The 13,870-nt window shown below is 37.1% G+C and overlaps 1 protein-coding gene across 2 annotated transcripts in view; it reads left to right on the forward strand.

Moving 5' to 3' along the window:
* The window catches only part of rgs3a (regulator of G protein signaling 3a), a 336,515-nt gene that overhangs the window by 6,154 nt on the left and 316,491 nt on the right, over nucleotides 1–13,870 (forward strand). The window contains exon 6 of one of the 2 annotated variants that reach the window (XM_061927475.1): nucleotides 6,304–6,388. In XM_061927475.1, the coding sequence (XP_061783459.1) occupies nucleotides 6,304–6,388 (85 nt within the window). Of the gene's footprint in view, nucleotides 1–6,303; nucleotides 6,389–10,158; nucleotides 10,342–13,870 lie in introns of those variants that run through there. The other variant, XM_061927478.2, reaches the window with a different exon arrangement.

Genomic DNA, 13,870 nt, shown 5'->3' on the forward strand with positions numbered 1-13,870 from the left:
ATCCCTAAAAAAAGCTTCAAAGTGCCTGATTTTAACCATCGTTATATACACCCGTCCATTTTCCTGTGACGTCACACAGTGATGCCAATACAAACAAACATGGCGCATAGAACAGCAAGGTATAGCGACATTAGCTCGGATTCAGACTCGGATTTCAGCGGCTTAAGCGATTCAACAGATTACGCATGTATTGAAACGGATGGTTGTAGTGTGGAGGCAGGTAGCGAAAACGAAATTGAAGAAGAAACTGAAGCTATTGAGCCATATCGGTTTGAACCGTATGCAAGCGAAACCGACGAAAACGACACGACAGCCAGCAACACGGGAGAAAGCGAGGACGAATTCGGCGATCGCCTTCTAACCAACGATTGGTATGTGTTTGTTTGGCATTAAAGGAAACTAACAACTATGAACTAGGTTTACAGCATATGAAATACATTTGGCAACAACATGCACTTTGAGAGTGCAGACAGCCTAGTTTTCATCAATTAATATATTCTGTAGACATACCCTCATCCGCTCTCTTTTCCTGAAAGCTGATCCGTCCAGTCCAGTTGGAAATGCATCTGCTTTGAGTGTTGCAGGATATCCACACATTCTTGCCATCTCTGTCGTAGCATAGCTTTCGTCGGTAAAGTGTGCGGAACAAACGTCCAATTTCTTGCCACTTACGCTTTGGGCCACTGGTGCAACTTGAATCCGTCCCTGTTCGTGTTGTTACACCCTCCGACAACACACCAACGAGGCATGATGTCTCCAAGGTACGGAAAACAGCCGAAAAAACGGTGTTTGTAATGTGTTTGAGAAAATTGCGGATTGCTTCCCGATGTGACGTCACAACGTGACGTCATCGCTCCGAGAGCGAATAATAGAAAGGCGTTTAATTCGCCAAAATTCACCCATTTAGAGTTCGGAAATCGGTTAAAAAAAAAGAAGGTCTTTTTTCTGCAACATCAAGGTATATATTGACGCTTACATAGGTCTGGTGATAATGTTCCCATTTAAAATGAAGAAACATTTGTTGAGTGGCAGGTAGGTCACATAATCTAATTTCAAGTTAGTGAGTATATGTATGGTTAGCAATGCAAGCTAGGAAGTTGTTTTTAGCTTTACCCTGTTATTACTTTAAAGTATTTTTCATTATTGTTCTTCCGCGATGCATTCATAATCCATCACTAGAATACAGTCCCTTAAAATTGAGTTACAATTGTTGCGTGACAATCATAATTCAAGTTAGCGATATTCAAATAAATGTAAAGCTAGCGGTGCAAGCTAGCAAGATGTTTTTGTAGCTTCATATTTCTTGTATAATAGTATTTTGAACAATATTGATAAATACTATACTAAAGTCTTGGCAGAGCAGACACAATAATAATGAATGATAAACATACCGTATTTTTCGGACTATAAGTCGCAGTTTTTTTTCATAGTCGGGGGTGCGACTTATACTCAGGAGCGACTTATGTTTGAAATTATTAACACATTACCGTAAAATATCAAATAATATTATTTAGCTCATTCACGTAAGGGACTAGACGTATAAGATTTCATGGGATTTAGCGATTAGGAGTGACAGATTGTTTGGTAAACGTATAGCATGTTCTATATGTTATAGTTATTTGAATGACTCTTACCATAATATGTTACGTTAACATACCAGGCACGTTCTCAGTTGGTTATTTATGCGTCATATAACGTACACTTATTCAACCTGTTGTTCACTATTCTTTATTTATTTTAAATTGCTTTTCAAATGTCTATTCTTGGTGTTGGGTTTTATCAAATACATTTCCCCAAAAAATGTGATTTATACTCCAATGCAACTTATATATGTTTTCTCCTTCTTTTATTATGCATTTTCGGCCGGTGCGACTTATGCTCCGGAGCGACTTATACTCCGAAAAATACGGTACATGAAATGCATTTTCTCACATCTTTAATTTGTTTTTAATTCACTCATATTTCAACCCTTTGATGCCAGGTAGAAAATAAATATTTCTTGATATGTTCATAATTATTCAATAAAGTGCAGGTTCAATTAGTGTTTGGCAGGTGGATTAAACAATCATAATTCAAGTTATGTCGTGATCCGTAATCCGGATCATGTTTTGTGTTTTCTGTTTGTTTTGGACTCCTTTAGTTCCTGTTTGCGTCACGCTCCTGTTAAGTAAGTTTTGCTTGTCTTTAGTCTGTGCTAAGCAATAGCCGGCACCTTGTTCCGTCGGTTTGTTTTCTGTTTTGTACCTCGTTGAGTGTTTTTTAAGAATTAAATGATGTTCCTACCTGCAAGTCCTGTCCGGAGTTGTCCGTTTGCAACCTGGGAAAACGGACCGCGCAGTAAGCCGCAACCGTACCGTGACAAGTTAGTGATATTCAAATAAACGTATAGCTAGCAGCGCACGTTAGTGAGTTGTTTTTGTAGCTTCATATTTTTGGTATAGTATAGTATTTTTCCAGTATTGTTCAGAGTGCTACTCGTGTCTTGTAAGAATAGACAAAATATTGATAAATAATAAAACAACATTAAGATGCATTTCTTCACATTTTTTGAAAAATGTATTCCAGGTAGGAAGGTAATCCGTCTTCATGCGCTCATAATTGCTAAAATGCAGGCCCTTAAAATTGAGGTATATTTGTTGAGTAGCAGTTCTAATCAGAATTCAGGTGCACAAGTTTGCAATCGTCAATGGATCCAATTTTATCACATTTATTTAGAAAATATATATATTTTTTTATCCAATTAGATGTCAACACTGGATTGCTCGTCAGAATTGTCAAAATGGAGGAACAAGCAGATGCTTGAACCATTATTTTTTTGATTGATTGAAACTTTTATTAGTAGATTGCACAGTGAAGTACATATTCCGTACACTTGACCACTAAATGGTAACACCCGAATAAGTTGTTCAACTTGTTTAAGTCGGGGTCCACGTTAATCAATGCATGGTACAAATATATACTACAGTCTACCCCAGGGCAGCTGTGGCTATGAAAGTAGCTTACCACCACCAGGTGTGAATGATTGATGGGTTCTACATGTAAAGTGACTTTGGGTACTTAGAAAAGCGCTATATAAATCCCAGTTATTATTATTATTATTATTATTATTATTATACTATCATCATAATAAAGTCATCACACAAGTTAATCATCAGAGTATATACATTTAATTTTTTACATTATTTACAATCCGGGGGGGGGTGGGATGTGGAGGGGGTTGGGGCGGGGGGGTTAGGTTGGGTTGCTATCAGCACTTCAGTCATCAACAATAATATCATCAGAGAAATGAACATTGTAACAGTGTAGGTCTGACTTCATAGGATATGTACAGCGAGCAGTGAGCAGTGAACATAGTGAGCTCAGAAAGCATAAGAACAAGTATATACATTTGATTATTTACATTTGATTATTTACAATCCGAGGAGGTGGGATGTGGTGGGGGAGGGGGTTAGGCTAGGGTTGTAGCTTCCTGGAGGTGTTCTTTTAGTGCAGTTTTGAAGGAGGATAGAGATGCACTTTATTTTACACCTGTTGGGAGTGCATTCCACATTGATGTGGCATAGAAGGAGAATGAGTTAAGACCTTTGTTAGATCGGAATCTGGGTTTAACGTGGTTTGTGGAGCTCCCCCTGGTGTTGTGGTTATGGCGGTCATTTACGTTATGGAAGTAGTTTGACATGTACTTCGGTATCAGGGAGGTGTAGCGGATTTTATAGACTTTGCTCAGTGCAAGTTGTTTTACTCTGTCCTCCACCCTGAGCCAGCCCACTTTGGAGAAGTGGGTAGGAGTGAGGTGAGATCTGGGGTGGAGGTCTAGAAGTAACCTGACTAGCTTGTTCTGGGATGTTTGGAGTCTAGATTTGAGGGTTTTGGAGGTGCTAGGGTACCAGGAGGTGCATGCGTAATTGAAAAAGGGTTGAATGAGAGTTCCCGCTAGAATCTTCATGGTGCTTTTGTTGACCAGAGAGGAGATTCTGTAGGGAAATCTTGTTCGTTGGTTGACCTTTTTGATTACCTTGGTTGCCATTTTATCACAGGAAATATTAGCCTCTAGAACATACTTGCCAACCCTCCCGGATTTTCCGGGAGACTCCCGAAATTCAGCGCCTCTCCCGAAAACCTCCCGGGACAAATTTTCTCCCGAAAATCTCCCGAAATTCAGGCGGACTCAGGTCTATGAGGACCTAGCCCACAATATAAACAGCATACCTGCCCAATCACGTTATAACTGTAGAATGATAGAGGGCGAGTTCTTGGTTTCTTATGTGGGTTTATTGTTAGGCAGTTTCATTAACGTCCTCCCAGCGCGGCAACAACACACAACAACAGTAGTCACATTTTTGTATACCGTAAAGCAGTTCGTCTGCCGTAAACAGCAATGTTGTGACACTCTTAAACAGGACAATACTGCCATCTAGTGCATTTGATGAAAGCACTTTTGTGCGTGCCACACATCAATGCATCATCAGAGAGGGTGTTCAGCATGGTTAGAAAAATAGTGACAGAGAATAGAACAAGGATGGACAATTCAACCCTTAACTCAACAATGAGTAGATGAGTGTTATGTGTGTGTATATGTGTAAATAAATGAACACTGAAATTCAAGTATTTATTTTGCGCAGTGGAAGAGTGGCCGTGCGCAACTCGAGGGTCCCTGGTTCAATCCCCACCTAGTACCAACCTCGTCATGTCCGTTGTGTCCTGAGCAAGACACTTCACCTTTGCTCCTGATGGGTGCTGGTTAGCGCCTTGCATGGCAGCTCCCTCCATCAGTGTGTGAATGTGTGTGTGAATGGGTAAATGTGGAAGTAGTGTCAAAGCGCTTTGAGTACCTTGAAGGTAGAAAAGCGCTATACAAGTACAACCCATTTATCATTTATTTATTTATTTATTTTATATATATATATATATATATATATATATATATATATATATATATATATATATATATATATATAAAATAAAAAAAAATACATATAATAATATAAATATAAATATATACGTATACCGGTATATATATTTATATATATATATATATATATATATATATATATATATATATGAAATACTTGACTTGGTGTATTCTAGCTGTAAATATACTCCTCCCCTTTTAGCCACGCCCCCGTCCCACCCCCACCCCGACCACGCCCACCCCCCTCCCCCCACCTCCCGAAATCGGAGGTCTCAAGGTTGGCAAGTATGCTCTAGAATGGAACCTAGGTAGGTGATCTCATCTTTCCTGGTGATAACAATGTCACCCACTTTTATAGTGAAGTCACTGACTTTCTTAAGGTTGATTTGGGACCCAAATAGGATGGATTCCGTTTTACCTAAGAGTATGGATATCTCATTGCCAATTACAAGTTAGCCAGTTAGCATCGGTCAAAAGGGCTACTAATTAGCAATAGATGACACAATCTATAGCTAGCAGGTTATTAGTCACATTTGTAGCTACTAATGTGTTTTTATGGTTTTATAGCTGTTTTTTCAAGCACACTAAACTAAAATTCAGTTATGCTAAGCTAAGCTAAGCACTCGTTTAGGGGATGTTGTTAGCATTTGCAAGCACGGCTTTGCTTTCCTTTCAACTCCTTTCACCCCAACGACATCCCTCCTTTTAAAAAAAAAAGTAAAAATACTCTTTTTCTGACGGATAAAGAATAACATTGTCTCGTTTAAATCCCTCCCCTGACTCTTCAGTGCATACGGTAACGTCCTCCCCCCCACCCCCCCTTTGTGTCCCACTGCCTGCAGAAATCTGTCCACTCTGATAAGATGCTTTTAAAGTAGAGATTATTGTCACTGTCCACGGCAACGCATTATTTAGCACAATAAGGCAAGCTTGTGTGTGTGTGTGTGTGTGTGTGTGTGTGTGTGTGTGTGTGTGTGTGTGTGTGTGTGTGTGTGTGTGTGTGTGTGTGTGTGTCACTGCTGCCGCTGTAAGTGTGTGTGACCAAGACTAAAATGACGTATGCGCCTCGGACATGTCCATGTTTGCATGAATGTGTCTACATCACTCAGATTATAAATCAGACGCCTGCTGCCTCAGCCCGGCATAGCTTTATGTAACACACACACACACACACACACACACACACACACACACACACTCATGCACCATCTGGCTCACAAGGCAGAAGTGCAAAAGAGAAAGCGGGGGGGGGGGGGGGGGGTCATCAGCTGCAGGAATAATAAAGGAAAAGGATTGTGAATAGCGACTGTAAGCAGGAGAGGGCATGCTATTGGATTTACGTTTTAAATCTCGGCACTCACACGTCTATTGTTGACTCGTGCACACTCTAGGAGGTCCGAGGATGGTACTACCTGCTCGGGGAGGAAGTGGGGAGGAGGAAGCACCTTCGAGTGCAACGCACCTCGCACGTCACAGGTAAGCATCATTCACTTCACACTCTCTTAAGTTAAGTTAAGTTAAAATAATTAAAAAAAAGTATGACTATTCTTAACACTTTTATAAGTGGGGCCCTTTTGGATCCTCAAGACCTTTATTGTGTGTGTTTTTTTTTTTAAACTGTCATAGCTCAAACAATAATAAACAACTGTAACTGATGGATAGATCTGAAATTGATCTACTACAGAGTTAAGCGTTAAAAGTAAAAAAAAAAAAAAGTATGATTATTTTTAACACTTTTATAAGTGGGACCCTTTTGGATCCCTGAGACCTTTAGTGTGATTTGACCTTTTAATGTAATTTTTTTGTTATTTTTTTAAACTGTCATAGCTCAAAAAATAATAAACAACTATAACTGATGGATAGATCTGAAATTAATTTACAGAGTTAAGCATTAAAAGTAAAAAAAATATGTATGACTATTTCATATAAGTAAGACCCTTTTGGATCCCTGAGACCTTTAGTGTGATTTTTTTTTTTGTGTGATTTTTTTTAAACTGTCATAGCTCAACAATAATAAACAACTATTACTGATGGATAGATCTGAAATTGATCTACAGATTTAAGCATTAAAAGTAAAAAAAAAAAAAAAGTATGACTATTTTTAACTCTTTTATATGTGGGACCCTTTTGGATCCCGGAGACCTTTATTGTGATTTTTTGTTGTTGTTATTTTTTAAACTGTCATAGCTCAAAAAATAATAAACAACTATAACTGATGGATAGATCTGAAATGGATCTACTACAGAGTTAAGTGTTAAAAGTAAAATAAAAAAAAAGTACGATTATTTTTAACACTTTTACAAGTGGGACCCTTTTGGATCCCCGAGACCTTTAGTGTGATTCTTTTTTTGTGTTATTTTTTAAACTGTCATAGCTCAAAAAATAATAAACAACTATAACTGATGGATAGATCTGACTTTGATTTACAGAGTTAAGCGTTAAAAGTAAAAAAAAATTCAATAAAAAGTATGACTTTTTTTTATATAAGTGGGACTCTTTTGGATCCCCGAGACCTTTAATGTCATTTTTTTTGTGTTATTTTTTAAACTGTCATAGCTCAAAAAATAATAAACAACTATAACTGATGGATAGATCTGAAATTGATCTACTACAGAGTTAAGCGTTAAAAGTAAAAAAAAAAAAAAGTATGATTATTTTTAACACTTTTATAAGTGGGACCCTTTTGGATCCCGAGACCTTTAGTGTGATTTTTTTTTGTGTTATTTTTTAAACTGTCATAGCTCAAAAAATAATAAACAACTATAACTGATGGATAGATCTGACTTTGATTTACAGAGTTAAGCGTTAAAAGTAAAAAAAAATTCAATAAAAAGTATGACTTTTTTATATAAGTGGGACTCTTTTGGATCCCCGAGAACTTTCGTGTGATTTTTTTTTGTGTGATTTTTTTAAACTGTCTTAGCTCAAAAAATAATAAACAACTATAACTGATGGATGGATCTGAAATTGATCTACAGATTTAAGCGTTAAAAGTAAAAAAAAAAAACGTATGATTATTTGTAACACTTTTATAAGTGGGACCATTTTGGATCCCCGAGACCTTTAGTATGATTTTTTGTTGTTATTTTTTAAACTGTCATAGCTCAAAAAATAATAAACAACTATAACTGATGGATAGATCTGAAATTGATCTACTACAGAGTTAAGCATTAAAAGTAAAAAAAAAAAAAAAAAATTATGTATGACTATTTCATATAAGTAAGACCCTTTTGGATCCCTGAGACTTTAAGTGTGATTTTTTTTGGTGATTTTTTTAAACTGTCATAGCTCAAAAAATAATAAACAACTATAACTGATGGATAGATCTGAAATTGATCTACTACAGAGTTAAGCATTAAAAGTAAAAAAAAATGAAATAAAAAGTATGACTTTTTTATATAAGTGGGACTCTTTTGGATCCCCGAGACCTTTTAATGTAATTTTTTTGTTATTTTTTAAACTGTCATAGCTCAAACAATAATAAACAACTATAACTGATGGATAGATCTGAAATTGATCTACAGGTTTAAGCGTTAAAAGTAAAAAAAAAAAAAAAAGTATGACTATTTTTAACTCTTTTATATGTGGGACCCTTTTGGATCCCGGAGACCTTTAGTGTGATTTTTTTTGTGTGTTATTTTTTAAACTGTCATAGCTCAAAAATAATAAACAACTATAACTGATGGATAGATCTGACTTTGATTTACAGAGTTAAGCGTTAAAAGTAAAAAAAAATTAAATAAAAAGTGTGACTTTTTTATATAAGTGGGACTCTTTTGGATCCCCGAGAACTTTAATGTAATTTTTTTTGTGTTATTTTTTTAAACTGTCATAGCTCAAACAATAATAAACAACTATAACTGATGGATAGATCTGAAATTGATCTACAGATTTAAGCATTAAAAGTAAAAAAAAAAAAAGTATTACTATTTTTAACACTTTTATAAGTGGGACCATTTTGGATCCCCGAGACCTTTATTGTGATTTTTTTGTTGTTGTTATTTTTTAAACTGTCATAGCTCAACAAATAATAAACAACTATAACTGATGGATACATCTGAAATTGATCTACTACAGAGTTAAGCATTAAAAGTAAAAAAAACAAAAAACATTATGTATGACTGTTTCATATAAGTAAGAAGACCCTTTTGGATCCCTGAGACTTTAAGTGTGATTTTTTTTTTGTGATTTTTTCAAACTGTCATAGCTCAAAAAATAATAAACAACTATAACTGATGGATAGATCTGAAATTGATCTACTACAGAGTTAAGCGTTAAAAGTAAAATAAAAAAAAGTACGATTATTTTAAACACTTTTATAAGTGGGACCCTTTTGGATCCCCTAGACCTTTTTAGTGTGATTTTTTTTGTGTGTTATTTTTTAAACTGTCATAGCTCAAACAATAATAAACAACTATAACTGATGGATAGATCTGAAATTAATTTACAGAGTTAAGCATTAAAAGTAAAAAAAAATAAAAAAAATATGTATGACTATTTCATATACGTAAGACCCTTTTGGATCCCAGAGACCTTTAGTGTGATTTTCTTTTTGTTATTTTTTAAACTATCATAGCTCAAAAAATAATAAACATCAGTTTGAACATCAAATATGTCTTTGTAGCATATTCAACTGAATATGGGTTGAAAATGATTTACAAATCATTGTATTCTGTTTATATTTACATCTAACACAAATTCCCAACTCATATGGAAACAGGGTTGGTACACTTCGCGACCTGACTATTAAAGAAGTATTAGTGATATTGTTATTATAAGGGCTTACGCAGACAAACTATTTTTAACTAACAAGCTTGTTGCTGCTATTCTGACATCATGAGCTGCTTTTTCGCCTCGGAGCTCATGAAGGTTTATTGTAGATCATAAATAGTGCTTCTCACCTTAACGGTAGAAGGATGAGGACAGAGTCCGACAAGTTGGTCAACTTTGGCATCCATTTTGAAAAGACACGAAAAGGCGCTTCGAGGTTTTTAAACGTGTTAATTCAGAAGTAAAGAAGACATATGGGAATAGATGAGGACGGTGTTGTGAGTCAACTGACTCGGTGCGGAAGGAAGCCAGGGATTAAACGGGGGTAGAAAACGAGTGTGTGGGAGAGTGACAACACAGAGAGGGGAGGGACAAGGGGGAGGGAGGGGTTTCTGGACCAAAGCCCGCCGTGTCACACTCGCCAGAGAGACACGGACGCTTAAACTCCTATTCTGCTTCTGATCTCCTCTTCATGCACGCTGTTACACCTACGTGTGTGTGAGTGTGTGTGTGAGTGTGATGCTTTCACTTACTGTCCTCTAAACTGGGCAGTATAACAAGTGTGTGTGTGTGTGTGTGTGTGTGTGTGTGTGTGTGTGTGTGTGTGTGTGTGTGTGTGTGTGTGTGATGCTACCCGCCAAAACCGCAGCCTAGACTAGGTGAGTACTATGTTATCTTCCTTGCGAGTCGTGCAAGTTGAAGAACTTCATGGGTTTTTAGGATGATCCCCCCCTCCTCCTCCTCCTCTTCCTCCTTCTTGCATCCCCTCACTCCTCCCATCATCCCACCATCTATTACTGGCAATCATCCCTGGTTTACTGCACACACTGTTAACATTACTAATCCCAGTTTGTTTGATCTCATCTGAAACCAGTTGTTTCCCCTCCTGATAGACCCTTGCCTCAGACCAACCCCTGCACCTGTAAGCAACGTAGGTTACCTACAGCCACGGTCCACGACATCATGACTCTTTACTAGTGACTGTGATGTAGCCAACTAGAACAGTAGTATGAGTAGAATCCCCACAATTGTCATATAGAGGGTCTTTGACTAGTGTTTATGTAGTTCGCCCTAAAAATGGCAGCACTTCTGTCTTTGACTGATGTTTTCTTTAATAAGTCCTAAAAATGTATAGTGCTCCTGTCATACAGAGGGTCTTTGACGAGCATTTTTGTAGTAGGTCCTTAAAACAGCAGAGGATACAGCAAGGATCTTTGACAATTTTTTTTGCAGTAGGTCATATAGAAGAGGGTTTCTGCAATAGAACCTCAAAAACAGCAGAGATCTCTTATCAAAGAGGATCTTTGACCCGTGTTTTGTTTAGTAGGTCCTGAAAACTGCATTGCTCCTGTTGTATAATATCTTTGACTAGGGTTTTTGTAGTTGGTCCTAAAAACGTATAGTGCTCTTGTCATATAGAGGATCTTTGACTAGCATTTTTGGAGTAGGTCCTTAAAACAGCAGAGGATACAGCGAGGATCTTTGGCAAATCTATTTGCACAAGGTCATATAGAAGAGGGTTTCTGCAATAGAACCTCAAAAACAGCAGAGCTCTCTTGTCATAGAGGATCTTTGACCCGTGTTTTGTTTAGTAGGTCCTGAAAACTGCAGTGCTCCTGTTGTATAAGATCTTTGACTAGGGTTTTTGTTGTAGATCAGAGTGTTCCTGTCATATAAAGGATCTTTGACTAGAGGTTTTGTAGTCGGTGCTAAAAAAGGCAGAGCGTTTTTGTGTTAAAAACATCAGCGCTACAGTTATATAAATGATCTTTGACTAGCTTTTTTGCAGTAGGTCATTAAAACATCAGAGGATACAGCGAGGATCTTTGACAAATGTTTTTGCAGTAGGTCATATAGAAGAGGGTTTCTGCAATAGAACCTCAAAAACAGCAGAGCTCTCTTGTCATAGAGGATCTTTGACCCGTGTTTTGTTTAGTAGGTTCTGAAAACTGCAGTGCTCCTGTTGTATAAGATCTTTGAATAGGGTTTTTGTTGTAGGTCAGAGTGTTTCTGTCATATAAAGGATCTTTGACTAGAGTTTTTGTAGTCGGTGCTAAAAAAAGCAGGGCGTTTTTGTCATTTAGAGAATCTTTGACTAGCTTTTTTGTGGTAGGTGTTAAAAACATCAGCTCTCCAGTCATATACATGATCTTTGACTAGCTTTTTTGCAGTAGGTCCTTAAACAGCAGAGGATACAGCGAGGATCTTTGACAAATGTTTTTGCACTAGGTCATATAGAAGAGGGTTTTTGGAATAGAACCTCAAAAACAGCAGAGCTCTCTTGTCATAGAGGATCTTTGACCCGTGTTTTGTTTAGTAGGTCCTGAAAACTGCATTGCTCCTGTTGTATGAGATCTTTGACTAGGGTTTTTGTAGTTGGTCCTAAAAACGTATAGTGCTCTTGTCATATAGAGGATCTTTGACTAGCATTTTTGGAGTAGGTCCTTAAAACAGCAGAGGATACAGCGAGGATCTTTGGCAAATCTATTTGCACTACGTCATATAGAAGAGGGTTTATGCAATAGAACAACAAAAACAGCAGAGATCTCTTGTCATAGAGGATCTTTGACCCGTGTTTTGTTTAGTAGGTCCTGAAAACTGCATTGCTCCTGTTGTATAAGATCTTTGAATAGGGTTTTTGTTGTAGGTCAGAGTGTTCCTGTCATATAAAGGATCTTTGACTAGAGTTTTTGTAGTCGGTGCTAAAAAAAGCAGGGGGTTTTTGTCATTTAGAGAATCTTTGACTAGCTTTTTTGTGGTAGGTGTTAAAAACATCAGCTCTCCAGTCATATACATGATCTTTGACTTGCTTTTTTGCAGTAGGTCCTTAAAACAGCAGAGGATACAGCGAGGATCTTTGACAAATGTATTTGCACTAGGTCATATAGAAGAGGGTTTTTGCAATAGAACAACAAAAACAGCAGAGATCTCTTGTCATAGAGGATCTTTGACCCGTGTTTTGTTTAGTAGGTCCTGAAAACGGCATTGCTCCTGTTGTATAAGATCTTTGACTAGGGTTTTTGTAGTTGGTCCTAAAAACGTATAGTGCTCTTGTCATATAGAGGATCTTTGACTAGCATTTTTGGAGTAGGTCCTTAAAACAGCAGAGGATACAGCGAGGATCTTTGACAAATCTATTTGCACTAGGTCATATAGAAGAGGGTTTTTGCAATAGAACAACAAAAACAGCAGAGATCTCTTGTCATAGAGGATCTTTGACCCGTGTTTTGTTTAGTAGGTCCTGAAAACTGCATTGCTCCTGTTGTATAAGATCTTTGACTAGGGTTTTTGTTGTAGGTCAGAGTGTTCCTGTCATATAAACTAAGGATTTTTGACTAGAGTTTTTGTAGTCGGTGCTAAAAAAAGCAGAGCGTTCTTGTCATTTAGAGAATCTTTGACTAGCTTTTTTGCAGTAGGTCATTAAAACATCAGAGGATACAGCGAGGAATTTTGACAAATGTTTTTGCAGTAGGTCATATAGAAGAGGGGTTTTGCAATAGAACCTCAAAAACAGCAGAGCTCTCTTGTCATAGAGGATCTTTGACCCGTGTTTTGTTTAGTAGGTCCTGAAAACTGCAGTGCTCTTGTTGTATAAGATCTTTGAATAGGGTTTTTGTTGTAGGTCAGAGTGTTTCTGTCATATAAAGGATCTTTGACTAGAGTTTTTGTAGTCGGTGCTAAAAAAAGCAGGGCGTTTTTGTCATTGAGAGAATCTTTGACTAGCTTTTTTGTGGTAGGTGTTAAAAACATCAGCTCTCCAGTCATATACATGATCTTTGACTAGCTTTTTTGCAGTAGGTCCTTAAACAGCAGAGGATACAGCGAGGATCTTTGACAAATGTTTTTGCACTAGGTCATATAGAAGAGGGTTTTTGGAATAGAACCTCAAAAACAGCAGAGATCTCTTGTCATAGAGGATCTTTGACCCGTGTTTTGTTTAGTAGGTCCTGAAAACTGCATTGCTCCTGTTGTATAAGATCTTTGAATAGGGTTTTTGTTGTAGGTCAGAGTGTTCCTGTCATATAAAGGATCTTTAACGAGAGTTTTTGTAGTCTGTGCTAAAAAAAGCAGAGCGTTTTTGTTATTTAGAGAATCTTTGACTAGCTTTTTTGTGGTAGGTGTTAAAAACATCAGCTCTCCAGTCATATACATGATCTTTGACTAGCTTTTTTGCAGTAGGTCCTTAAA

The sequence above is a fragment of the Nerophis lumbriciformis genome, linkage group LG32, assembly GCF_033978685.3.
Source record: "Nerophis lumbriciformis linkage group LG32, RoL_Nlum_v2.1, whole genome shotgun sequence".
NCBI lineage: Eukaryota > Metazoa > Chordata > Actinopteri > Syngnathiformes > Syngnathidae > Nerophis > Nerophis lumbriciformis.